The sequence below is a fragment of the Polypterus senegalus genome, chromosome 17 (genome assembly GCF_016835505.1).
Source record: "Polypterus senegalus isolate Bchr_013 chromosome 17, ASM1683550v1, whole genome shotgun sequence".
NCBI classification, from domain to species: domain Eukaryota; kingdom Metazoa; phylum Chordata; class Cladistia; order Polypteriformes; family Polypteridae; genus Polypterus; species Polypterus senegalus.
In genome coordinates this window covers 14848011-14875361 of record NC_053170.1, presented here as the reverse complement: position 1 = coordinate 14875361, position 27351 = coordinate 14848011, and the positions used below count along the sequence as shown (strand labels likewise).

Here is a 27351-nt window from a genome sequence, read left to right as displayed (position 1 = left end):
CCACAGGCACTTGCACATTGTGCTGAACTGCTAGCTTTTAACAACCACACAGTGACCCCATACACCAGGTTTTATGGGTAATGAAGTTGTGCAGCTCAACACATACTGGAAAAATGTACATATTTCAATTTCAAACCCACTGATAAACGAGAAACAGAACATTTCAAAAATGGTATTTGTGAGCGTTGCTTCAAAAAAGTAGTCATTAAGTCCTCAAAATAAATAATTTGTGAACCCACTTAAAACACAAATCACCCCAATTATTTTGCTCAGGCGACGCTCTCTGCATTGTCAGTCTCACCTTTCACCTCTGGAGTATGACATTTATGATTCATTGTTTATAAGCTAGTCTTTGCAGTAAAGTGTATTGTTAAAAGATACATTTGTATTGCTTGTCTATTTAAAAAAAAAAAAATCACGCCGTTTGTTTTAAGTGGAAAACCGTACCTTATAATTTTGCATATTCTGTAGGCTACTGTTGGTACTGAAGTGATTTGCTTTGTTTGAATAAAAATTGTTTAAATTAAAAATCATCATTTGCTTCAAGTAAAAACAATTGACTACAACATGGCCAATGTTACTCTTCCCCAGTTGAATAACATAACCAACCTACCCGCTCACCCTACACATAAGGAAAGAATTAGGTGTGCACACTGGGACATTTTCACTGTCCACAGACAAATGTTTCGCCCTTGAATGCTTGATGCCAAGATTTGAGCATCTAACACCAAGCAGCATTAGATGTGTGATGGACTGACGTAATGACCCCAAGTAAGTGTGTGCTTGCTGTGGAATAACCAGTATGCATTTCTGAGTGCACCCATTAGTCAATGAGTACATTTGTAAGACGTTTTCTTCAGTTGGTTTTTCAGGTTTGACCAGAATTATCATTGCATAGTTTTTGACTATGTTTATTATTATATGTCTTTTTCCCTCTATATCTTTTAAAAAGAAAATGTTGGCGGACTGGAACGTCTCGTGCTGCCACTTCACATCATCATGTGATGGCTGTTCTGCCAGAGAGGAAAGGCAAAATTATTTTTTTTACTTTTTTTATTTTTTGTTGTTTAATGGCCAGACAAAAAGACACTGTTTAGCTGAGTTGCAACATAGGCAGGCCAACCTGCTTCTTCAAACTCAAATTTCCCTGGCAAGAAAGGATTGGTATATGGATCATAACAGCGGACAACGTGACAGTCAAAACCAGGAGGTGTAAAAAATAAATAAATAAATAAATCACAAACCAAAGCACAAATGCAAAACTTATAGTTGTACTAAGAATGCAAAGTATTCTTAAACTGTAAGTCTCTCAAAATACAACAATGCATTAAATTCACTGTCAACAATCTTGGATGCATCGGAAATGCTGCACTGCCCATTTAAAGTATCACACTGCTTGACCACGCCTCCAGTAACCAAGCAACACATCCCAGCAACTGTTCCGCAAAACTTTGGCTTTCCTTCACTCATTGAACAAATTCTTCTGATTGGCTGTGAAATCTTTGCTGATGACCTACGGATAGTAACTAGAACATTAGAACAATCTAGACGAGAACAGGCCACTAAGCCCAACAAAGCTCGCCAGTCCTATTCACTTAATTCTTCTGGTTTTGAAAGTTCCTAAAGTGTCTATAGCCTCTGTGCCCTATCCATTTAAAGGAGGTGGGCTTCTTTTCCCTGAAACATCTGTTTAAAATCCTTTTTTAAAAACTTGTTCTAGATTTCTAGTGAATGTAGTTCAACTAGCCATCCCCCGTGGCTTCACCCGCATATTAGTGAAACAGAATAGTAGAGGAGGGCCCCGCGCAGCTCTCTACTCCTGACGTCACTCTTCCCCCTCCCCTCTGCCCGCAGCCTCTGTCTCGGGTTAGCGTGAATATGTCGCTCTTGCAAGCGAACTGTGATTCTTAGCGCAATGATAGAAGTTGCAAAATCAACCGGAATATTCAAGCAAATTATAGAAAAAAAAACCCATCTAAATCCATTAAGTAGTTCTCTTGTTCGCTAACTAAGCGGAGTTAAAGTTACGCTCGAGGCAGACGCGCGAGTGAGGAGGGCCTCACAGCCCAATGAGTCTCTCTCGGATTCATGCTAATAAATTGGTACTGCAAGCGAACTGTGATACTTGGCACAATGAGACAGTTGCAAAATCAATGGAATGTTCAAGCAAATTATAGAAAAAAAACCAATCTCGCTCCATCTTATATATCGGAATGTCTGACATCTTGTATTCCAAATCATAACCTTAGATCCCCAAATGAGTGTCTGCTTAGAATTCCAAGAGCTAACCTTGAAAGAAGTGGTGAGGCGGCCTTCTGCTGTTATGCACCTAAAATCTGGAATAGCTGACCGATAGAAATTCGCCAGGCTAATACAGTGGAGCACTTTAAAACACTGCTGAAAACACATTACTTTAATATGGCTTTTTGATAACTTCACCTTCATTTCATCCTGATACTCTGTATATTCAATTCATTATCATAGCTATTCATGGTGGCTCTAAAATCCGTACTGACCCCTACTCTCTCTTCTGTTTCTTTTCCCGGTTTTCTGTGGTGGCGATCTGTGCCATCACCACCTAATCAAAGCACTGTGATGTTCCTACATTGATGGACTAAAAGCCAGAAGTCTGCATGACCATCATCATCATCAAGTCCTTCCAAGATAACCCTAAATACAAAGAGGACTGTTTCATTTATGTTAGGTAGAATGCCCAGAGGGGACTGGGTCGGTCTCATGGTTTGGAACCCCTGCAGATTTTATTTTTTTTCTCCAGCCATCTGGAGTTTTTTTTTTTTGTTTGTTTTTTCTGTCTTCTCTGGCCATCGGACCTTACTCTTATTCTATGTTAATTAGTGTTGTCTTATTCTAATTCTTACTTTGCCTTTTATATCTCTTTTCTTCATCATGTAAAGCACTTTGAGCTACATTATTTGTATGAAAATGTGCTATATAAATAAATGTTGTTGTTGTTGATCTAAATCCATCAAGTAGTTCTCTCGTTCGCTAAATAAGCTGAATTAAGGTTATGCCCTGAGGCAGACGCGTGAGTGAGGAGGGCCCCGCACCCTTCACCACAGCCCGATGAGTTCTCTAGGATTCGCGCAAAAAAATCAGTACCACAAATGACCTATGATACTTAGTGCAATGAGAAAGTCACAAAATCAATGGAATGTTCAAGCAAATTATAGAAATAAACCTGATCTAAATCTGTCAAGTAGTTCTCTCGTGAAAAGCGGACAGACATACAAACGGGCCTCAAAAACTGTAAGAAATTTTGAGCTTGGACCACGAAATTTTTAAAACCGTTTCTTAGCGAGCACCTATGGGCCAAGGGTAACCTGCATTCCAAATTTCAAGTACCAAGTTCTCATGGTTCGAGAAATTTCTTGTTGAGTGAGTCAGTGGTATTTGGTTTTACATATATATATATATATATATATATATATATATATATATATATAGATAGATAGATTTCAAAAATGTTAAGCAGCTATATCTAAGACTTGGGAAAATCCTAATGCATGGAGCAGAGCCTTTTTTAGAATCCAGTCATACCGTACAGAACATAAATGTGTTGGCATTGAAACTGCTGCTGCAACATAGTGGTAACTGTGATATGGTGTCTTGACACAAAGATGTGGTGAATAAGTTTATGAAACTGTCCTTTTCAGATCTTCTTTTGCAAAACAACACCAACAGTTTCAGATCAACGTACCACATGACAATCACACTTTGTTTTTTGAGAGCTAAAGGGCATTTCTTGGTTTTATTATGCCATCGCCTATATTGCTTCTGTGTTTCCTGGCACCCTGTCCGCTAACGGTTTCTGACAAATTTGTGTGTGGGGATTACTCTTTGAGGGTTAGGCACTGTCATGCCCATTTCTGTGTTCACCTTTAAAAATATGAGTGATTTGCCCCTTTCTCTCCTTTGCTAAGCTAAAGATATCTGAACTTTATTTTCCCATATTAAGTCAAGATTGGATTTATTATCATGTGTACAGAGTACAGTAAAATTCTTACTTGCATATTTGTCCAAAACACAACATATTGCCAATCTATGACATTATGATGAGCAAGTATTGCTAGTCAAATGTGAAACCTAAAGAAATATTCCACCCAAAAATATTGTTTTATACACTATTGGTCAAATATTTTAGAACACCTCCAAATTTAAACAGTTGAAATGCAATGAATGAGCTAAAGTGGTGAAAAGGTAAGCGGTATACTGTCAGAGGATTAAATTTAAAGTTTAGGTTAGCAAAGCCTGAAAAAAACGAAATATCAGAATATTAAAAACTAGCTGTGTAAGCCCCTGCTATAAAAAGCCCAGGGTCCTAGAAACTACTGAAATTGTCAGAAAAAAATTGAAATGTAGAGATGTCAGGCAATTGAATGGAACTACTCTGGGCATCTTTCTCCTAGGAGGATTCGTTTTGCCGATGTGCTTGCATCGCTTGTGTGTTAGTGGCAGGAGAAAAAGTAAAAAGGATACCATTTCGCCGATGTTAGTGGCTAAGCAGCTTTGTCTTTCTTCTTCTGAGTTTTTATTTTGCTGACGTGCTTGCCTCGCTTGTGTTATTAGCGGCTAAGTGAATTTTCTGTTTCCTTGGAAGTGGAGCCCTTACCCCGGCTCCACCTCTCACTTCCAGGCCAGAGTGACACGCACACTTCTACCCGTAGAAGATGAGCCAGGAAACAACTAATGTGGTTTACAACCTACAGATATTCTGCAGCAATTTAAGTAAATAAAGCCTTGCAGGTTGAAGCACATAGTTTGTACAGGTTTCCCAACTTCTGTAGATTACTGCAGAGTTGGAAGTGATTGTGTTACTATACCATCTGATGTACTACTTGGTCAATATTCCAATGGTAATGGCAAGGAAATGGTAATTAACAAATGAAATGAGACAGAGCATTTATTACCCATAGAAGTACAGGGCTTTTATTTAGAGAAATTGCCAAAAAAACACCAAAGTGTCAGTGAGTCCGGTGGTATCATACACAATCCAAAAGCAATTGAAAATTGGAAGAAACTCTGATGAGAAGAGATCTAACAGAGCCCGAGTCACAACCCAATCAGAAGACAACTTTCTGAGGGGCAACAGCTTGCATGATAGGCACCTCCCAGCAGGTTTGACAAGGTGAGTGACAATAGGAAAGCCATTCCTTAAAGAACAAAATAAGGGCCTTGAAAAACCAGCTGTGGACTATTGCAGACTGGAAGAAAGTGGCACAAAGTTTCTGCTGTGAAGCAGAGGCACAGACTTGTTTTTCGACCTGCACTGTTAAGCTGTGCTTGAATTGTTGTACTTTGAGGCGTCAATCATGGAAGCTGGTGACCCTCAGAAATGTGTCTTCTGATTGGCTTGTGACTTTGGGTCTGCCAGACTTCTTCCAGTTTCCATTTGCCTTTGGATTGAGTAGGACACCACCGGACTGACTGACACTTTGATTTTTTATTTTGCTATTTCTCTAAATGAAAGGCTTACACTTCTAATGGTAAAAATGCTCTGTCTCATTTCATTGGTTAATTGCTGTTTTCTTGCTATTATCACTGGAATTGACAACTTTCTGCAGTGTAATATTGTCCAAGAAATATTTCAGTAGTACATCAGAGGGTGTAGTAACACAGTCTGTTCCAACTCTGCTTTTTTAAGTAATCGGCAGAAGTTGGGACACCTGTGCCAATTGTTTGCTTCAACTTACAAGGGTTGATTTACTTGAATTGCTGCAGAACGTCTGTAGGTTGTAAGGTTGTTCCCTGAAGAAGGCCCATTTGTAATATTCTGAAATTTCCTTTTTTTTCAGTTTTTGCTAACCTAAACTTTAAATTTAAACCTCTTGCAGTTTACTGCTTACCTTTTCACCATTTTAGGTCATTCATTGCAATTCAACTGTTTAAATTTGGAGGTGTCCTAAAACGTTTGATTGGTATTGTATGTGATACACATCCGCGTGTGGAGACCACCTCCCTGTTTTGGTGGGGTAAGCAATTCCACCCCGGAATGAGAGAGGACACTGTTGCTAACAATATCTTCTCCTTCCTCCTCCATGGCCAAGAAAAGATAACCCAGTGGAGATTCGAACACACGGTATTGTGGAAATTACGTCTTTCCTATTGATCATCAACACAGAGTTTCTATGAGGTAACTGTTAATATTAATAATAAATTATTTAAGAAATGCAGACATTTTGAATGTTTTGACCAGATACAGTATGTGGTTTAACACAAGTTACATTAGAACTTTTTCTCTTTTTTCCATTGACATTTTTCAGAATCGGCTGCCGTTGTCCAGAATTGGTCACTGCTGGGTTCCATTGCGTTTGAATCTTTAATAAGTAATTTATTCACAAAAACATGAGATTGAAATTTTTCTCAGCCACAACTACAAACTACATGAGGGAAGTAACACACAAAAAAATATTTTTTGGGTGGAATTTTTGTTTAAGGCCATTTCACATCATGCAACCTTTTGTAGTGATTTTCAATCACAGATTTCATTTACATAATCTTAAGTGAGTTGGAGACAGTCGCAGCTCCCTCCTTTGACTGCCAGATGTGTAGTGTGAAATACTCAGCGACTTGGTCCAACAAAATAAACAGGTTTGATTTTGTCTTATGTCATAGGGAGAGGCTTTATGTGTATGAGAGCTGACAATCAATGAGCGTTTAGACAGAACTACAATGAGAAGCATTGGGATATTGTACCTCACAAACAGAAGAGAGGCTCATCTGTTTAATGTCACATGTTTTACATGCAACAATAGATTGGTGGATAAAAAAAAAGAGATTTGTCTGACCAATGTCACCTGTTTTATGTACAACATTAGAATGGGGGGAAGAAAGGGACAAGATTGTGACTGAACTGTACAACAACAACATTTATTTCTATAGCACATTTTCATACAAATAATGTAGCTCAAAGTGCTTTACATGATGAAGAAAGAGAAAAAAGACAAAGTAAGAATTAAAATCAGGGAACACTAATTAACATAGAATAAAAGTAAGGTCCGATGGCCAGGGAGAACAGAAAGAACAAACAAAAGAAAAAACTCCAGATGCCTGGAGAAAAAATAAAATCTGCCGGGGTTTCGAGGCCATGAGGCCACCCAGCCCCCTCTAGGCATTCTACCTAATATAAATGATCAGTATTACAGTACCTGTGGACCCTTCGCATGGACACCAGCTCCATCAGGCAGCACATTATTGGTTTTCAGAAAAACAGACACGCTTACAAGTCACATAATGATACATTCCCTGCGATTTCAAATTGTGTAAATTGATGTAATCTGGTTACAAGATCGCCAACTGTTGTCATCAAGTTTGACATCCCTTGTGATGTGAAGTTGTGTAATGTGACATCAGCTTTAGCTTGAAACCTCTGGATTTTTCCTTTTTCAAAACTGATATGTAAATTTTAGTTCAAATAGGTAGCACAGAAAAAGGAGAAAATTGCTATAACTATACAACATCTATCTATCTATCTATCTATCTATCTAATATATAAAAATGACATAAAAACAAATCTGTCTTATTAGTTTATCTTCTTATATAATACGCTACTGTGGCTGTTTGTTTGTCTGTCAAGGATTTCAAATCACCTGTAGCTTGCAAACTGTTTGACCGATTGACCTGAAATTTGGTATGCATATACTATGTGACGTCTACTATCTGCTTTCGGGGTGATGATTGACCTTCCTCATTTTATTTTTATTTTATTTTATTGTAGAATCAACTCTCAGCAGTAGGGTGGCACATGCGAATGGGTGCCATTCTTATCCCTCCCACCTTTGCCATCACTTCTCCTACCTCTTCATATCTTAAGTGCCCGCTTAAGTGAATAATTAGGAAAGGATACTAAGTAAGTGCAACACAAACACTGACTTAATCAGTTGTAACGTGAAAAGATGCCAACGAAAGAAGAGAAGAAGCGGGCCGCTCAGGAAGCAGCAAGTGCAACAACGTCTGACCAAACGAATGCTAAACGTACAGAGAAAGAGGATTAAAACTAGTATTTGGCCAAGTCAAGTGTATTCACGGCACGTTATCGTGCAGTGCGCCGTTACTGGTCATTAATAAACACTATCCAGGAACACAACACTTGAGCATTCGTTTAGTTACCTAGATTAGAGTTGTTTATGAGTGACACTATCTGAAGTCTAAAATTCTCTCTCTTCCTTTCCTCCTAATGAACGTGAGACTTCTATAACAGAAGTATCTGGAGTACTACGTTGTAAGTAGAGGAAACCTAAATCACTCTATGTATTGGTTAGTGTCTGTGACTATAAGTTGCTGAATGTAAGGAGGCACAAACGTCATGAAAATGCCTGTACGGAAAGAAACCACTGATGAATCTTCCAACACTTTAATTCCAGCAAAGGCAATAAAATAACATAAATTCTGCAAGAAGAACACAATATACAATTGGAAGCTTGTTAAGGGCAGATCTGGCGCAAATCGTCAAGGGTTTTTCTTCACACGAAGAACCACAGACACATGAAATAAATGACCAAGTAATGTGATGGAGTGTAAGACAGCCTACAAATCTCAAAATGATTATTATTTTGGATGACAGAGGTGAATAGGATGGATGAGCTTGTTGGGCTCAATGGCCTGTTCTTGTCACAGTTGTTCTAATTTGCTAATAAAATTGTTATTTGGATGAGATGCCACAGTCTGCCAAACACCTGAGTAAACAGTACTCGCATTTCAAGATCGAGAGTCTAAAACAGCTCAGTTTTCAGAATAAAGTCTGGTCTCAACAGCATGAGGATGAGAATGTGGCCCACGTTCTCATCCCTTACACTGTGACTGCTTTCTCTGTCTGCGTCATTGTCCTCCAAGTTAAAATTTGAAATAAAATCCTAGAATTTTGCGATTTGTTTTGAGGAGGAAAAACACATTCGTTTTTGAAGTACTTTTGTGCAAGTGGAATTTGTAAAGGTTGAAAAATACACGCCGTGTTCTGTTTTATCAAGCACATAAGGTCGCTAGTAGTTTCTGATCATTGGAGTGGTGCAGCAGGATGCTATGCAGAGTCTGCCATGAGGTGCTGAAACTTTTGTCTAATAAAGTGCTCGTGCAGACTTGAATGAGGGTGTATGTATAAAAGTCAGCTTCCATCAAACCGTTAAAAACAGAATTCTTTGTCATGAAGGACCAGCGTCTTTTTCATCTTGGTACGAAAACGTGCCTGTCACACACTTCTTTCTAAAATGACAGTAATCTGTATGACGCGTACCCTGAGCAAGTCACTTTTGCTGTTTGTGTGCAGATTTAAAGAGTATGTGCATGTAAAGTGACTCAGTGAGGGATTGCCATTATGGCATTGATTTAACAGAATACATCTTTTACATTTCTTGCTTATTCCAACAGGTGAAACAGTATCTCTGGTTGATGTGGACATCTCCCGACGGGGTCTGAATTCAACTCATCCGCCGACTCCACCTCCCCCTCCTCGACGCAGCCTCAGCTTGCTAGGTACTGGAGCCGTTTCCTGTTCCCTCTGTGTTTGTGTGTGTGTCTAAGGGTTGTCGGCCTCCGTTTCCATTTGAAAAGCAAAATGATTGTGCTTTCTGGTCCAGATTTGGGAAATGTGGATGGCAAGTTACTCTTCTTGCCCTAGCAAATCGGCCAGCCTGTAAGCCTGGCCTGTGTGTGGTTATTAGCAGGCTGGGTTTTTTTTTTTTGTCATATTGTAATGAGAAGGTGCTGTTCATCTTCTTGGTGTCTTCATGTCCCTGCAAGGCAGCTGGGGTCTCTTCAATCTAGTGTAATATTTCTGCTCATCTGCTTGGTGGCCTTATTCTTGTGTGAGCGCTGCTATTGATGTGCTTGCTTTTCTCATTACTGTACAGACTCCTGCTCTTCTTTTTAGATCTCGTCTTTCTCCCACGAGAAAGCTTGGCTCTCCCATTCTAGTAAGATGCTGCTGGTCATCAACTTAGTTGATATTTTCTGGAGTAAGGCTGCTGCTCATCAGTTTGGTCTCTTCGTTCTAATGTGAGGCTGCTGCTTATCTGCTTAGTCCCTTCATTCTAGTTTGAGGCTGTAGCTTGCTTTTTCCTTTTTTGTACAGACTGCTGACTGTCGGTTTTTTTTTTTTTAAGCACAAGGTTACTACTCATCATCGTGGTCCAATTGTTCTACTACTAATGCTGCTGATTTCTTCATTCTAGTGTGATGTTGTCACTCATGTACTCACGCTTTTCACTACTACACAGACTGCTGGCTTTCGTCTTAAGTCTCCTCATTCTCATGTGAAAATGCCACTCACGTGTTGTCTCTCCTGATTCTGCTTCTGCTTTTGGACTGATTGCCTTCCTCATTTTTCTGTGAAGTTGGCCACTCTTCTCCTTGATCTCCTCATTCTCTTACGAGGAGCGTGTTCATCCAGCCTGTCTCCTCATTCTTGTGGAAACCTGCTTCTCTTCCACTGAGTTGTAAGTAAACATGCCATTTATCTGTTCTGTCTCCATGTTCTGGGATTAGGCTGGTGCTCTTCTGTTAGCAGACAGATGTCCCGCATCTTACTCTCCTCTTTCTCGCCCGAGACTATCACTCATCTGCTACTGCTTTCACTCTGTTTGGGGTCAGTGTTCATGGTCCATTTTTATTTTCTTATTCAGTACAATCCTTTAATCTCCATCTGTGCACTTACTGAATCCTGTGGATGACATCTTTCTTTTTCACTCTGCGTTCTTGGCTTTTACATCCTGCTGTTGGTTCACAGCCAGTTTTCTAGTGTTCTTCTGTGGTTTTTCAGCACTCCGTATCACTTAAGCAAAGGAGCTGCTTACTGCGTACAACATAGCATCCTATGTAATTTGGACAGATGAAAGTTTCTTTTCAGAGCCTCTCCTAGTTTGTGTTACCTAACACCTGAATGCTTCAGATCTTTGCAGTATCTGCTGTCACTTTAACTCTGTAAATAATTCAGATGAATTATCTACTTTAGAATTGTCATTTGTCAAATGCTGCTTGACAGGTGGTGCCTTTAGTGGTCTCCTCAGCCATGGCTCTTTGGCCTGGCTAATTCTGTGTTGCTTGGCCGAGTGACTTAGACAAAGTATAAGAACCTGAGAGGACCCCTTGTGCTAGTCAACTGTCCTCCATCTCTCTTACTTAAGCAGGGCCTGCAGGCAGTACGCCTTAACTTTAAAACACTCGTCTATGTAGTTAGTGTGTGTGTGTGTGTGTGTGTGCAGTATCTCTAGGTCGATCCCATTCTTCTGTTATGCTCTTGATGAGTGCGTTTATATGTGCACATGCAATACCAGGATGAGGTGAAAAACCCAGTTAAGGCAGAAACCGTTAACATGAATGAGTCCACTTATGGTGTTCTTCCTCATTAAACTGCGCACAAAAGAAAACATCGTCACCAGCTGCTGTGAATCTGAAAATAAGTACAGGGCACTATGGGAAATATTACTTACAAAAAAAGCAGAGGTGGGGACAAGTCGCATATGATCAAGTCCAAGCAAGTTTCAAGTGTTAACCATCAAGTCTCGAGTCAAGTCTCAAGTCACAGTTAAGACAAATCAAGCAAGTCAAGTCAAGTCAAGGGTTCACCCTAAGCAAGTCAAGTCGAGTCCTGATAAGTTTCAAGCCAAGTCAAGTCAAGTTGCAGTACTAAAACAAACAGAGGTTAAATTTTCGATACGTTTATTTTTGCACAGAAAAATTTTTACAGAAAAGATGAACTTATATACATATATTATGTATCTTATTTGCATTGCTATATTTAAATTATATGCATATCTGTGCTACATTAATATCTGAAAATAAAATTGTGTTGCTTACACAAAATGTTTAAAACTAAAAAATCCAGTCTAAAATGTATAATGCAATTCAGTCTGAAAGGATTAGTTTACTTTGACAACAACAATGTACAGATAATGTACTCACCCCCTTGTCATCCAATATGTTCATGTCTTTCTTTCCTCAGTCATAAAGAAATTGTTTGTTTTTTTGTTTTGAGGAAAACATTTCAGGATTTCTGTCTATATATATATAATGGATATGTATGGCGCCCCGAAGTTTGAACTTCCAAAATGCAGTTTAAATGAAGCTTCAGAATGCCGAAATGATTGGTTATTTTCCAAACAAATTGACAATTTATATACTTTTTAGCCTCAAATGCTGGTCTTGTCTCCTCTCTGTGCAGTCTGTGTGATTCGGGTAAATACAGTTAATAGATGTCAAAAAAACAACAATCTCTTTTATATCTTTAATGTCAAAAACATCCTGCAATGCTGTTTTTACCTTTTTTTGTAAAGGGCATTTGAGCTTCTATACATGTTAACTGTGTAAACACTGTGTCTGCACTTTTGCTGCAATCTAAGACTGTATTTACCGAATCACACAGACTGCAGAGACAACACAAGACCAGCGTTTGAGGTTAAAAAGTATATAAATTGTCCATTTGTTTAGAAAATAACCGATTGTTTCGCTAGATAAGACTCCTCCTCCTCGGCTGGAATCGTTTAGAGTCTTCTGAAGCTGCATTTAAACTGCATTTTGGAAATTCAAACTTCGGGTGCCATACATATCCATTATATAGAGAGAAATCCTGAAATGTTTTCCTCAAAAAAACAATTTCTTAATGATCGAGGAAATGTTTTATATATGATGCTTTAATACTTATGCTGTCCATTATAAGGCACAGTAGGGGATTTATCCACTCTTTTTAATCTAACGTTAGTGATGAATCTCGTTAATTAAAATGAACGGATCTTTTTCATTTCAGCAGAATATAAATATAATGTATGTTAATATAGCCCAGTGATGAAGTTATGAAGCTTAATCGTCATCTCTGCGGTGGACGCAATATACACGTTTCATACATAATATATAATCTGATATATTTGTTTTCTATTTGAACTGGTTTCATTGTTATACAGCACACAACATTTTGTTGTTATTGTGAGTGTACACAAAAAAATTATAGACACTTAACGTAACCGATTCGAACGATGAAATTATTCTTGTCTGTATGACCAAAAGTTTTGAACGAGTTATTGAAGGAGAAGTGATTGCACCGACGCTTTCATCTTAGATTTTCATGCAGTATAACGTTACATGAGCTGCCATTCAATTAACCACACGCAGTCAGTCCATACAAACGCTTGAAAATGTGCACATTTAATATAGACATTATAGTTTACATGTAATATCGAGAAGCCCTTTCATTTCAAGTTGCACTCAACATCAAAATGTGGCTACGCCACTGGTAACGTTATAGCGTTTTATTTATGAGATGATCATCACATTTCTGATAAAAAAACATGCAACCAAGGCCAAATTATGACAAACAGAAAAGATTAATTTAATTAATTAGTAATCGTTTTATTAAATTGACTATAAAGAATTCGACTTCCTTACCTTTCCTTGTGGTTTTTGAAGTGCGGATGAAATTTGATGTTGTGGTTGTCGTGTCTGATACTCTCGCGTTGCATTCTCTGCATCTGGCAAATCTTTTTTTGTTAGTACGGTCTAGTTCAAAGTCCTTATAGCCAAACGTGACTATATGAGGAGCTCGACTATTGTCTGCCATGTTTGGCGCGGTTTGAGTTGTGCAGCGTTCTTCTTCTTCTTCTTCTTGGTAACATTAAGAGTTGTGCAGTGTTAAGGGCGCAGGCGCCAATTATGGTGCTGCTGAGTCATAATTATTTTATTAAACTATTTTATTTTATTAAACGAATTATATTTAAAAGTTCAAGTCATTGTCGGGTCTTCCACTTTAAGTCAAGTCTCAAGTCTCTTACTCTCAAGTCAAAGTCAAGTCAAGTCATTTTCCTCTCAAGTCAAAGTCAAGTCAAGTCATTTTCTTACTTCAATCAAGCAAGTCTCAAGTCCTGAAAATTGTGACTCGATTCTGACTCGAGTCAAGTCATGTGCCTCGAGTCCCCCATCTCTGCAAAAAAGAGTAACTAAATATGTTACATCAATCCATCCATCCATCCATCCATTTTCCAACCCGCTATATCCAAACACAGGGTCACGGGGGTCTGCTGGAGCCAATCCCAGCCAACACAGGGCACAAGGCAGGAACCAATCCTGGGCAGGGTGCCAACCCACCGCAGGACACACACAAACACACCCACACACCAAGCACACACTAGGGCCAATTTAGAATCGCCAATCCACCTAACCTGCATGTCTTTGGACTGTGGGAGGAAACCGCAGCGCCCGGAGGAAACCCACGCAGACACGGGGAGAACATGCAAACTCCACGCAGGGAGGAATATGTTACATAGTTACTATAAAATGTAATGCGTTACAAACTGTTTATTTTCTTCTTTTCCGTGAAAAACTGCCAGTACTTGGTATTAAAGCCTAACCTGTATATGAACTGGCGGCGCAGTGGTAGCGCTGCAGCCTCGCAGTAAGGAGACCTGGGTTCGCGTAGAGTTTGCATGTTCTCCCCGTGTCTGCGTGGGTTTCCTCCCACAGTCCAAAGACATGCAGGTTAGGTGCATTGGCGATCCTAAATTGTGTGCTTGGTGTGTGTGTGTGTGTGTGTGTATGTGTGCCCTGCAGTGGGATGGCGCCCTGCCCAGGATTTGTTCCTGTCTTGCACCCTGTGCTGGCTGGGATTGGCTCCAGCAGACCCCCGTGACCCTATTAGGATATAGCAGGTTGAACAATGACTGACTGACTGTATATGAACCTTTATGAAATCAACTGCAACATAGCCAAATGTGATTATTTTTTTGTGTTTTATAAATACGTTTAGTCCTTCGTGTGCTGTGAAGTAATAATAATAATACATTGTTTATATAGCGCCTTTCCCATGCTGAAGGCACTTCACAGAGTTTCACAAGTAATAACATCCATCCCCTTTTTCCATTTACAAACTCAGCCTCGGATGATTCGAGGTATGAACACTTCGCTGTGTCACTAGATCACACAGTTTTTTCTGCTTGGCTGTGCAATCAAGCCCTGCAAAGGAGTGGCATACCAATACCTTTGCTTCTTGCTTTACATCAAGTGCTTCTGGGAAAAATATCATGGGTATTTTACTGCAGTTAAATGAGCACTACTTGAAAACGTAACTGGGCGATGTAATGCACTTTTTACTTTGAATGTGTCACCCCCAGCACTGCTCCCGAGATTGTGCTGCTGTGCTTAACACGGTACATTCAGCTCATCAGCATAAATTTAGCAATTTCTGAAATATGGAGAAAGATTATTACAGCCAGGAGAAGGAATAATGCAATCACCTGAACAATTTGCCTCAGGAGATTGATCTTTGTGAACACTTTCAACTTTTACTACCATGGCTACTGGATGCATGTGTGAAACAAAGACTGGTGGTCACAGACATGCACAGCCTAACAAAGTGCAAAGGACTTAAGCAGAAGTACGAAATGTTTAAGTGTAATCCAGTTAACGGTTAACAAGGCCAAATAACTGGTTGCTTGCAGAGAAATCTATGTGTGTTGACCCGGGCTTCTCAGAGACCAATATCTCGATTTCTCTAACCAGAATAAGGGTTGCTTAGCCCCCCCTTGGTCCTCCCACCTTGGAGGTGTCCCGCCTGGGGCCCATGCTACAGGGTATACATGGCATTTGTGAAACTAGGTTTTTGTGAATTGCCCGGTTATTAAAGTGCATGTAAAAGTCTTTAGATGGCTTGTATTGCCTTCTCTATGAATCTGTTTGGTGGCTTATGGACTCAAGTTGGGCTGTCTCTGTCTAATTGTTTGCTAAGTCTGGAGGTGGTAGATACTCTGTAATAAAGCTGGGTCAGCTGGCGTAGAAGTGATCTCCATGTTTGCTTTCCATATATTATCTATAGAAAGTTCTCTCTTGTTTAGTGTCTTCACAATGGGCTGGTTTTGTCTACAGGAGTTTTCATTCCACATATAAAATTTGCAGTGTCTCTCTCATCTTTCTGTGCCCTGTTATTGTAGCATTATGCCAACCTGTAATGTTGGTACAGTTTCTGCAGATGCAGATTCCCCTCTCTCTTTCATTCTTTCCATTTCGGTGGATGACACCTTCTCATAATAGCGCTTAGTATATTGTCTGTGGGTGATCATCTCCATGCATATTATCTGTATATTGTTTGCATGAATTGGCTTCTCTATCTGTTGAAACAGTATTTGCAGATGGCTTCTTCTCACTGTTGCCCCTTCCATTTCTCTAGAAGATGCCCTCTCATATTTACTCTTTGTGTGCAGGTGTCTCACTTTTGTCTCATTTGTAGTGCCCATGGGAGGTTCTCCATGTGCGCAATTTTCTTTTGGCTGCTGTAGACTGTGAAATCCACTTAGCAATACTTGCAGTTTTTTTTTTTTTGCAGACAGCACCTCATCTCTGTGGTGTTATAAGCTGGCATCCTCTCGGGCTGCTGAAGCCTGCAGACAATGCCTTTGCCAGCCTGTGGTGGGTATCGCCTCAAGTCTAATCTCAAAGAGCTCAGCAATTTCCTTGAATTTGTATAAAGCCAAGCCCCCTTTTGTCAGTAGCTTCCTTGCTCCACCTGGGTCCTCTTTGTTTTCGGGCTTTGTGCGTATGCTCATGCCCACACATACACAGAATGTGTGTGTGTGTGTGTGTGTGTGGTTGTGGGTGTGCAATTAAAAATTCAATGCAGGAGGACACTGAGCTGCTTGGTGTGGGACGCACACATTGAACTTGTAAACTGTCTTCTATTACAGATGATATAAGCAGGCCGCAGCCTGGGCCATTCCTAGACGGCCCTATGGGGGCCTCCTTCCAGTCTCTCCCTCTGCCTCCTTCTTCTTCCCATGTTACCCTGCAGCATAGCATCAGCCTCAATGGTAAGACACTCTTGAGACTAAAGAAACGCATATTAAAGGTAGCATATGGGCGAGGAGACTGCTTGGCTTGGAACGCTTTGACAGAAATCTCTTTGAGCCCCTCCAGCAGCTGGATTAACTTCTGGAATGAGCCATGCAGTTGAGGTGTTGTCACGTCCCTAGTTGAAGGGATGGAGAGCAGGTGGTGCTTCTGTACCATTTCTTGCACACGGGGTCATGGTCCATGCCATAGATGAGGCTAGCATCACTGCTGCCATGGCACCAGCAGTAGGATGTTTCACATCTTGTCTCCTTAGTCCAGTTAACTTGGTGCTTCTGACTCAACTAGAGAACAGGACATTGTTATTATATTTGCACAGAGCTGTCCATTTATCCTAACCTACCTGTGTCTGGATTCTTTTAGATACGTTTCTCCGGGTCCTTCCTATTCCTTCCTCGTTGCAGAGCGATGTCCAGTCCTCAAGCGTCCAGTCTCTACCACCACAGGCCCTTCACTGTCCTATAAGCAGGTCTGTGTCTAGTAGCTTTGCTGCTAGCCTGAGAGAGCTGGAAAAGGTAGGACATGATCTCTCCTTCTTTTACCTTTGTGTGCTAACTACTCCAAATCTTTCTCTGACTGTTTTTTTTTTACCTTCACACCCCATCCCCTTATTCTGTAGTGTGGCTGGTACTGGGGTCCCATGACATGGGAGGATGCAGAAGTCAAGCTCAAAGGAAAGCCAGACGGCTCATTTCTGGTCAGAGACAGCTCAGATCCCCGTTACATCTTGAGTTTGAGCTTCCGCTCTCAAAGCATTACGCACCACACACGCATGGAGCACTACAGAGGTAAGGACAAGGCAGGGATGGACTACACAAATTAGGATGGGAGAGGAGATTTTATGACTCCTGGCTATGAGGGGTTATTTCTTTACAGGGCTAAAATTGTGGGGTCATGTCCATTAGGAATATTTTGCAGTGGGATAATGGCTTAATATAGCAGCTGATCCCTAAAGCCCAACAAGTAGCAGACCTGCTGGTGGAATGTTAAGAGGGGTAGAGAGTGAACCATTAAACACTCACAGGGCTCTCAAAGGCCCTAAGAGCAAAATTCAACCAGATTTACATTACGTGGCTGTTCTAACAGGGGATGCTAAACCCAGTGGACCCCAGAGACTTGGTATACTTTAAAGGTAGTGGGGGATGACTGACCATTAGATAGGATTTTTTCCAACTTACTAAAGAATGGCAAGACTTTTCTTTTTCCTCTGTTGTTCATGGTCACCTGCTGGCTATTGTCAAAGACTAGCTACAGTAAGTTATGGGTGCCTGACCCTTTGAGTGGTGTTTGGAGCGTAGGAGCACCTGGGCCTCCAGAGAGGGTCTCTAGGCAAATGGCCTAAGAGATTCTACCGAGTTTGCTGGACATACATAGCCTTTTATTTCCTGCCACCCAAGTGAGTGTTAAATAGGGAGTAGAGGTATAGGGAATTCAACCAGTGGAAGGAAGAGAGTCCACTGTGCAAAGGGTTATGGCACTGTAAATATAGGAAAGAGGACCAGGGATCCCCACTTGGTAGTTAGAATCCCCTACACGGGCTGAAGGGCATCTTGGATTTCTTATTGCCATCATTGTGTTTGCTACTTTTCCTTATTCTGCTGGTGCTGATTACATTTCTTTTAGAACAGGGACCGCCATCTCCAGTCCTGGAGGACCACTGTGGCTGCAGGTTTTCATTCTGACCCTTTTTTTAATAAGTGCCCTGTTTGTGCTGCTAATTAACTTCTTGTGAATTCATTTGAATTGAATTGCTTTCTTAAGATTTGTTCCCCCTGAGTTTTTTCATCGTTCCTCTGCATCATTTCTTTCCTTAAATGGCACCCAAAGAGAAATGAAATGTGAAGTGAGGGAGCCAAGAGAAGACCAACTAAGTGAGGACCTCAAACTCAAACTTCAAACCAATTTCACTCCAAGCAGTTGCTTAATAAGGTGCAGATTCTTGTCGTTAATTAAACACGTTCTTTAATTCTGTGGCTTGTTGCTGCTCTCATGGTCCATTGGCAGACATTTCCGAAACTGGTGATGTTCTCTTTTCTAAGAGCACACTGTTAAAATGTTTTGTGGACCTGAGCAGACCGACATTCCTGAGACCTTCATCTTTCTTTATTTTCAGATATTCTATAATGGACACCAGTTGTTTTGGCTGCTAATTAAGGAAAAAGAAACAAGGGGTCTGAGTCTTCAAGAGCAAGCCAATTAAAATAAATTCAAAAGAAGTTAATTAGCAGCAAAAACAGGACACTCATTAAGAAAAGGCTTAGAATGAAAACCTGCAGCCACGCTGTTCCTCCAGGACCGGAGTCAGTGTCCCCTTTTTTTAGAACACTGTTTATTCTTATTTTTGGCTTACTTGGTCTTCATTTGGGTTCCTTGAATAGTTCAAGTACACCACCAGAGTTCACAATGGGCAGAAAAAAATCCAGCTTGGCTCAATTGGAAAAGCTCATGCAAGCATCCTGACCCATCAAGCTCGGTCAGCATTTCACGCACCACACACGCATTAAATAGTATTTTCCATAGTGGACAAAATGCTTTATATGCACAACGTGTCTAATCACTACGCTAAATATAGCTTAGTTATTTGGCTATATGGGCTAACAGTAAGGTTTCTGTGTGTATGTGGCTTCCCTGTGCAGATTCCTTATTTCAGCATGACCTCTGCTGTAACAATAAAAAAGGAAAAAAGTGCTCTGAACACTTCAAGGAGAGGCCTGATGCCAATGATTTGGACCAGCAAATCTGTCTCCTACAGATGAGTTCTGTCCAGCATGTGCATGTTGCTGTGGTAGCGTAGGCTGTGTGGTTTTTGCATTTCCTATTCCTCTTGCTTCTTTATCAGAAAGGCCCGGTGCATCACCTGTGGTTGAACGCCTTGCTTGTCTGCACTGTCTGGGAAGAAGATCTGGACAGGAAGTGACACTGTTCTAAGACAATGTCGTAAAGTGAGCTGATGCATTCTTTCAGGGGAGACTGCTTGGTCCATTTTAGATAGATAGATAGATACTTTATTAATCCCAAGGGGAAATTCACATAATCCAGCAGCAGTATACTGATACAAAGAAACAATATTAAATTAAATAGTAATAAAATGAAAAAAAAATGAAAAAAATTAAAATAAAATTAATGTTAGCATTTACTCCCCCGGGTGGAATTGAAGAGTCGCATAGTGTGGGGGAGGAACGATCTCCTCAGCCTGTCAGTGGAGCAGGACAGTGACAAAAGTCTGTCACTGAAGCTGCTCCTCTGCCTGGAGATGACACTGTTCAGTGGATGCAGTGGATTCTTCATGATTGACAGGAGTTTGCTTAATGCCCGTCTCTCTGCCACAGATGTTAAACTGTCCAACTTTACTCCTACAATAGAGCCTGCCTTCTTAACAAGTTTGTCCAGGCGTGAGGCGTCTTTCATCTTTATGCTGCCACCCCAGTACCTTATTCTCCATCCCAATGGATAGACATGACAGGATAGGAATTTGGGGGCATGGATAGCCACAATAACTCTCTGTCCTTACAGAAAGCATATAGCTGGGACAGCTCCGGCCTTAGATAGCAGCAGATGATGGGTTTGGTGGGTGTGGTTCACATTACCTGAGGTCCTTCACCTAATGGAAGCCATTCGTAAAAACACAGATTTTGATTAGCACTGTCTGGCAATATGCCCAATGCTTTTAGTGCCACTTTTCATTATTGAGTGCTTGCCCACTTGATATTTGGTACCTTTTGTCTTGATTCCTCAAAAACACTCTGTAGCTTTGATATATATTATGTTTGGGAATTTACAGTAAGCTCAGTCAGGAGATACTGTTTGAAATACTGAATCAGCAATGAAGGACAGGATGTGATCTTGGTCTGTGACCTTCTTTGAAAGTTCATTTATTGTTCGGCCTGTTAAAATGATGTCAAAACAATGGTTGTGGAATCAAAGTAATATGGCAACTCCTTATTCAAACCTGATTTCTGCAGCTTTTGCTTGGAATTGTCTTTACATATGTGGTGTGTTTAGTAATTCTAACTGCTTCTGTTAACACAGAATTGACAAAGCCACTTTAAAACTTACTTTATATCCACTATATCTGATGAAGGTCACAATATGGTGACAGTATGGTAAGCTAGGCAGACTGAAAAACTTTTTCCAAGTCCTCTTGGGAATTTCCCATATGCCGTATCTAAAGACCCTCTAGCATGTCCTGAGTGTGACTCTGGGTGTTCTCTTGTTAGATCATGTCTGGGACACCCCATGTGGGATCTGCATAGCGGGTATCCTACTTTTATGCTTAAATCATCTGAACTGTTTCATCTGAATACAGGGAAGCAGCAGTTCTGTTCCTTCTGTACTGTTAAGCTGTTCTCCTTGCCAGAGAGTGGGCCAGGCATCCCTGTGCATTAACCTCATGCCAGCCGTTGTTGTGGTTAAAAGGAACATTTCCATCTGTCTGAAAGCAAATTGACAAATTATGATGAATCCCACTCTGCACCTATACTATAACTGGTTATCAATTTTTTTTTTTACTTGTTCCCCCTTTAGATAAACGGATACATGAGTTGGAGGAGGATCAGTGTTAATGGGTGTTGCATATGCCGTGTGAACTCTAATGCACTCTTATCCTGACCCAGTTTTTCAGCTTAAAACAAGTCTTACTTCTGCCTCTGCAGGGACCTTCAGCCTGTGGTGCCACCCAAAATTTGAGGACCGCTGTCAGTCTGTGGTGGAGTTCATTGAGCGGGCCATCATGCACTCCAAAAATGGCAAGTTCCTCTACTTTCTGCGCTCCAGGGTGCCCGGTAAGCAAATTGTACCTGTTTTATCAATCTGTGTTATAGCGTCTTTGCCATTTTTCTCTGTATTTTATGGTGTCTTTGTTATCTATCTTGCCATTACTTTAGAATTAGTTGTTTGCCTGAGCGACCATAATATGGTTAGCTGTCAGCAAAGATCTTGCGGACCCCGCCATTTATTAGATGAATATTAGTGGCTCGGGCAGCACGGTGGCATAGTGGTAGCGCTGCTGCCTCGCAGTTAGGAGACCCGGGTTCGCTTCCTGGGTCCTCCCTGCGTGGAGTTTGCATGTTCTCCCCGTGTCTGTGTGGGTTTCCTCCCACAGTCCAAAGACATGCAGGTTAGGTGCATTGGTGATTCTAAATTGTCCCTAGGTGTGTGTGTGTGTGCCCTGTGGTGGGATGGCACCCTGCCCAGGGATTTGTTCCTGCCTTGCGCCCTGTGTTGGCTGGAATTGGCTCCAGCAGACCCCCGTGACCCTGTGTTAGGATATAGCGAGTTGGATAATGACTGACTGACTATTAGTAGCTCTGTTCCATTCTTTCTTCCAAGTTTTAGCAGACAGAGATTAATTACTGTAAGTCCTAACCTTGCCCTGCCAATCTGCAGCCAATGGCAGGAAGCATCACCAGATGTTGTTCAGTATTCATTGTAATGGGACACTTCTTCATCCTCTTGTTTTTTAATTTGTCTGGGTAGTTGTATTTTCTGTTGTGGGATTGTTTGAGTGACCCCTCTTCCATTCAGTAAAAGGCCTGATTCATTCATATCTTTACCATCTCATCTGTGGTAACTAGTGGAAGCTACAAGCAAGCAGGAAGTGGCTGGATGGAGGCTGCCAACTTCCATTTTAGAAAATGAAAAATGTAGCTTGTTATTGATGATTTATCTTTAATATTCGTCCCTTTTAAGCAAAACATTAACTGGCAGATTATTCACTGACTTAACGTTGATCTCAGGAAAACATTACTGTGTTCAGAGTCAATCATAAAAGCAGCTTATATATGTCCTACTAATCGTGTTACAGAGAAAGTACTGCTATAAATCATCAAATTGCAAATCACATATACATGTTGTTCAAGTTTAAAAGTATCCTACAAGTCTTTTCTAGTCACTACTTCAATAAAATGATGAGATTCTTTATTCTCTTTATGGTACTTCATTTTCCCTTCTACTGAAAATGTATTTGATAATCCATCTGGTAATGACTTGTAAATGTGTTGCACCTCTCTAGTAACTACAAAGGTACAGACACGAGAGGATTTTATTTTCTAAAAGTGGGGAAACTGTGGATAGGATGAGATTGATGGTAGGGCCAACTTCTAGTATTGGGAATTTCCAAGGACACCATGATATTTGGGTCGTCATGTTTGCCTGGGCCTACAGTGCTTGCACCATCAGCGGTTAACTTGACCCTCACAGCTTCTTTGAGTGCAGACTCAATGCTGTGCATTTCGGGTTTTTTTACCTGAATTTTACACCTTTTTAAGGGCCCTGGATCTCAGATTTTTCACCCTGAACATACTTTATATTGATTGACCATCTTAAATTATAGTAGTGATTCTAAGTTTTAGAACATGTGACATTTAGGATGTTTTAATGGATGTAAATAAACTGTACTCTAAATGGAGACTAAAATCCACTTGATGTTTTTATGGCATGTAAATAAGTGGTACCCTAAGTGGAAACTTAAAATCCACTTGACAGTACTTTTCTTTCTTCCAAAAAGAAATTGCGCTTTTAGAGAAGCTCAAGAAATATAGAAATATTGACCCAAAAGAAATAGCAGTGTTCAAAATGTGTAGCAGCTGTACAAAACTGTGACATTTGGAAAGTTTTTTTGCTTTTTGTAAAGTCGGTCTACTTAATTAATAGTCCACCTATCAGGAGTGGTAAAGATGGCATTTAGGTGTTTTTTATGTGTTGTGACTAAACAAACCACTCTAAATGCAGAGGAAAATCCATCAGAGTCAATGGTGACCCAAAGGAGATTACTGTGTTCATAATGTGTAGCACTTATGCAAAAATTTGACATTTGGAAACTTTTTTTTGCCTTTTGTAAAGCCAGATCATTATACTAAAAGCTTTTACAAATTCTGAGATGAAAAGATGACATTTTGGGTGTTTTATGGGTTGTGAACAAACAAACTACCCTACATGTAGTGGAAAATCCATTAAAGTCAAGGGTGGGTCAAAACAGACCCAAAAGACATGGAAATGTAACATTTTTTTTAGAAGCTGTACAAATTAGCTTTAACTTTTCATTTTTATTTATAACTGTTTATTAATTTGGGGAAGAGAAAGTCACAAAGTTTTATCCTGAACAGATAAAAATGACATTACTTTTACCAATTTCAAACGTAAAAAATATATATATAAAAAAATACTTTTTAAAAAACACGTTTATATGAAGTTAAAAAGTAAAAAATAAGTCTCTCATTCATCACTTGTAAAATACAAGCGTGGCCACTTTTCATCGATCAACATCCAAAAAAACACTTCTTAAAATCTTAGCAAAAGCGTCCACGCTTTTATTTTACGACTGATGTATGAGAGACTTATTTTTTACTTTTTAGTACACTTTTTAACTTAATATAAGCGTGGTTTTTAAAAAGTATTTTTTTATATGTATATTATTTTAAACTTTTTAGTCTTGGGTTTGTTTTAGAATAATTTTGCAATCAATATTTTAACACTTCCTTTAATATTTCTATCCTATTCTTCATATGAAAATTTAATTTCTTAATTAACATGGGTTAATTGATCAGTTAGTGAAACTGATTATTGATTCATGTATTGTAATTGGAAGTGAGTAAAATGTCAAGTCATTTGGACGATAGGAAGTGGGCTAAATATCGATTACAAGATTTGAACCCGACAAGAAACAGGTGAAGTTAAAAGAAGCCTGGTAAAAATAGGCAACGTTTGACCTGAAGATGTTGTAAGGGTCAATATTATATCTTTTAGACTATGAAAGGAAAAGCCAGATTTTATTAAATTTAAGCACAAACATGGTTACAATAGAAATGTAAATCTGCTATAAAATGTACCCTTTTTTTTACTTACATAATTTAAAAGGATCTCTCGCTTGAGTCTTTGCTCATCATCTCCCTTTTTGCAGGTCTTCCTCCTACTCCAGTGCAACTCCTCTATCCTGTTTCCCGGTTCAGCAATGTCCGTTCCCTGCAGCACCTGTGTCGCTTCCTTATCCGCCAACTGGTGCGAATTGACCACCTGCCACAGCTGCCACTGCCTAAGTAAGTTAATATTCATTGTCAGTCTGCTGATCACACATAGGTGGGAGATATGTGAGGAAACTATACAAATCACTGAAGTATATAGACAGGTTGACGTGATTAAATATCTGCTAGCCATCAAAATCAATCTCAAATTTAATAAAACTGCATAACATGTCCCATCTTGGTATTCCTGCCTGTACGTGCTTTGCTTGTGAGCAGAGGGTAGTTGACTCATTCATGTTAATGCTAATTCATTGTGGATAAAGTTCATCAGATGAGTGGATTGGATTCCTGGAGAAATGAAGCTAAATTGGTGCCACCCTGACAACGAATAGCAGGTTTGCATAATACTCTGTCAGTGACTAACACTGTTCCTTGCTCCTGTGGTCATTATATTTCATTTGGCTTTTTGTGTAGGAAAGGTATCTCAGCCCTTAAATGCCATACCCTGACCAGGAGGTACTAAATTAGAAACAGTTGCTCCCACATTCATTGGTTGTTGTGTCTATTACTGGTTCTGATGACGAAATATTATTATTAGTTATTACTTGGGGGGGTTCACCTCCTGCTCGCTTCACTTGTGGCCTGTGCTACGTGCCAGCCACTTCGCGTCTCTGCCTCTCGCGTTGTGAAGTGGGGGGCTGGACGCACCCCAAGGAGACGCAGTTGCTCCTCCGAAACCCCCTCTTAAACGATGATATAAAAAAAATATATATTTTTTTTATCTCTTCTTTGCTTGATCACCTGCTGCCATGCTGCGTGATCTGCATCTCGCACTGTGCTTTGAACATTTAAAAGCCTGTACAGCAGTTGTACTACTCTTTGTCTTTTATTTTCGGCCCCGGGCGTGGTTAAATCTGTTGGCACAAAGTCTTGTCTCGCAGGACATGAGTTCTTGATATTTTTTAGTTTATAATTTAAAATCAGAATAAGAATCTGAAAATCTAACATCACCACATTAAAGTTCGATAAATTCTGAAAATAGTGATACCAAACATATATATGTAGGTTTTAAAATAAAGCGTGACAAAAAACGTCACAGAAAATCGTTGCACTTTTAGGTTTAGGATTTTATATATAGAGAGTAGATTTGGCTGATACCTTTATCCAAGGAGACTTGCAACATCTGAGATACAATTGATGACATATGTACATTCAGTTTCATAGCCTGCATAATTGAATTCTGGGTTGTTGGGGTGCTGGTGCCTATCATAGCAGGAAAAAATGCTGGACACGGCATCAGACCATTGCATAGTCCACACACACACTCACATTGTCGTTAATTTTCAGTTCCCAGCTAAGAAATCATGCATGTCTTTGGGAATGATGGATTCAAAAATAGAATATCTAGAGAAAAATCTACACAAACACAGAGAGAACATGCAAAGTCCATCTACAGTTTGCTTTCAGGAGGCATCACTAACCGCTTTGCCACCATGCTACCCTTAAAAGACATTGTTACAGGTGTTGTCGCAGTGTCTGATCAGAAAAAGGCAGACGTGTAACCACCACATAACTGAGAACTCTAGAAACAAAAATGTTTTACATCAGTTAACCTGGCAGTAAAAAGAGTTTCAGAATTATCATCAAGCAGATGCTGGATGCATGTGTGCATACACCAGAGCGTGGCACATTAAATAAATGGGAGATGCCATGTAGAGAGCGTGTCTAAACTCTATTCAATAAAAAGGAAAGGTTGTATAATTAGCAAAAAAAAAAAACAAACATTTCTTCAGCAATCTCCTGTTTACAAAAAAGATTACTGCTTTCGATGGTTTTCCTTATTCAGATTTAGTTTGGCCTTTTTGCTAAGATGAAGGATATCTAAAATTAAATTTTAGGGTTGTCTGTCGGCTGTTTGGCTGTGTTTTGGCGAAACATCTTAGCTAATTTCTGCTGCTCACTGTAAACATGCGACATGTTAGGCTGGTCTTTAGGGACAGGTCTGTCTAATCAGGACAGCTAGCCAATGCAGACAGTGTCACAGGTCCTCTAGCACTGGGGAAAGATATGAAGCTAACTTTTAACAATTCAGCAACTGTACAGAAAAAGAGCTTGGGAATTCCAGCAATAAGAGCTCCTTCAGGGAGGACATTGCACCGCAGAGCGCAAAAGCCAGGCAGTGTGGAGAGACTGACCTTCATGTCTGTCTGTCTATCATACGGTGCCATTTATATCCATCTATCTGAGATACTATAAAAGCCTAATCACCGATGACTGGAATTAGGTACTTGGATGGTCTCTTTATTCTTATTATTTCTTAACTCTTTGGATTTTGGATAGCCTTGAAAAACCTTGGATTGCGAGTAACTTAGTCTGCGAGTGTTTTGCAAGACGAGCTAAAATTTTTAATAAATTTTAACTTGATAACCGAGTGAGGTCTTGCAATACCAGTAGTACGTATACGCTGTGTCTGCCAAGCGTAACATGATCACAACTGAGCCGATGGTTCTTCTCCCTCCACGAGATTGTGGGCAATTGTCTCCCATGCTTGGTCCCA

The 27351-nt window shown here is 40.0% G+C and overlaps 1 protein-coding gene across 1 annotated transcript in view; it reads left to right on the top strand.

Annotated features, from left to right (window-relative positions):
* Positions 1-27351, top strand: part of socs7 (suppressor of cytokine signaling 7) — a gene marked incomplete at its 5' end in the record, with an annotated part of 53346 nt that overhangs the window by 3768 nt on the left and 22227 nt on the right. Inside the window, 6 exons of the mRNA XM_039739457.1 lie at positions 9382-9486; positions 16674-16796; positions 17200-17351; positions 17456-17624; positions 21489-21617; positions 24734-24869. Coding sequence (XP_039595391.1) covers positions 9382-9486; positions 16674-16796; positions 17200-17351; positions 17456-17624; positions 21489-21617; positions 24734-24869 — 814 coding nt within the window. The remainder of the gene's footprint in view (positions 1-9381; positions 9487-16673; positions 16797-17199; positions 17352-17455; positions 17625-21488; positions 21618-24733; positions 24870-27351) is intronic.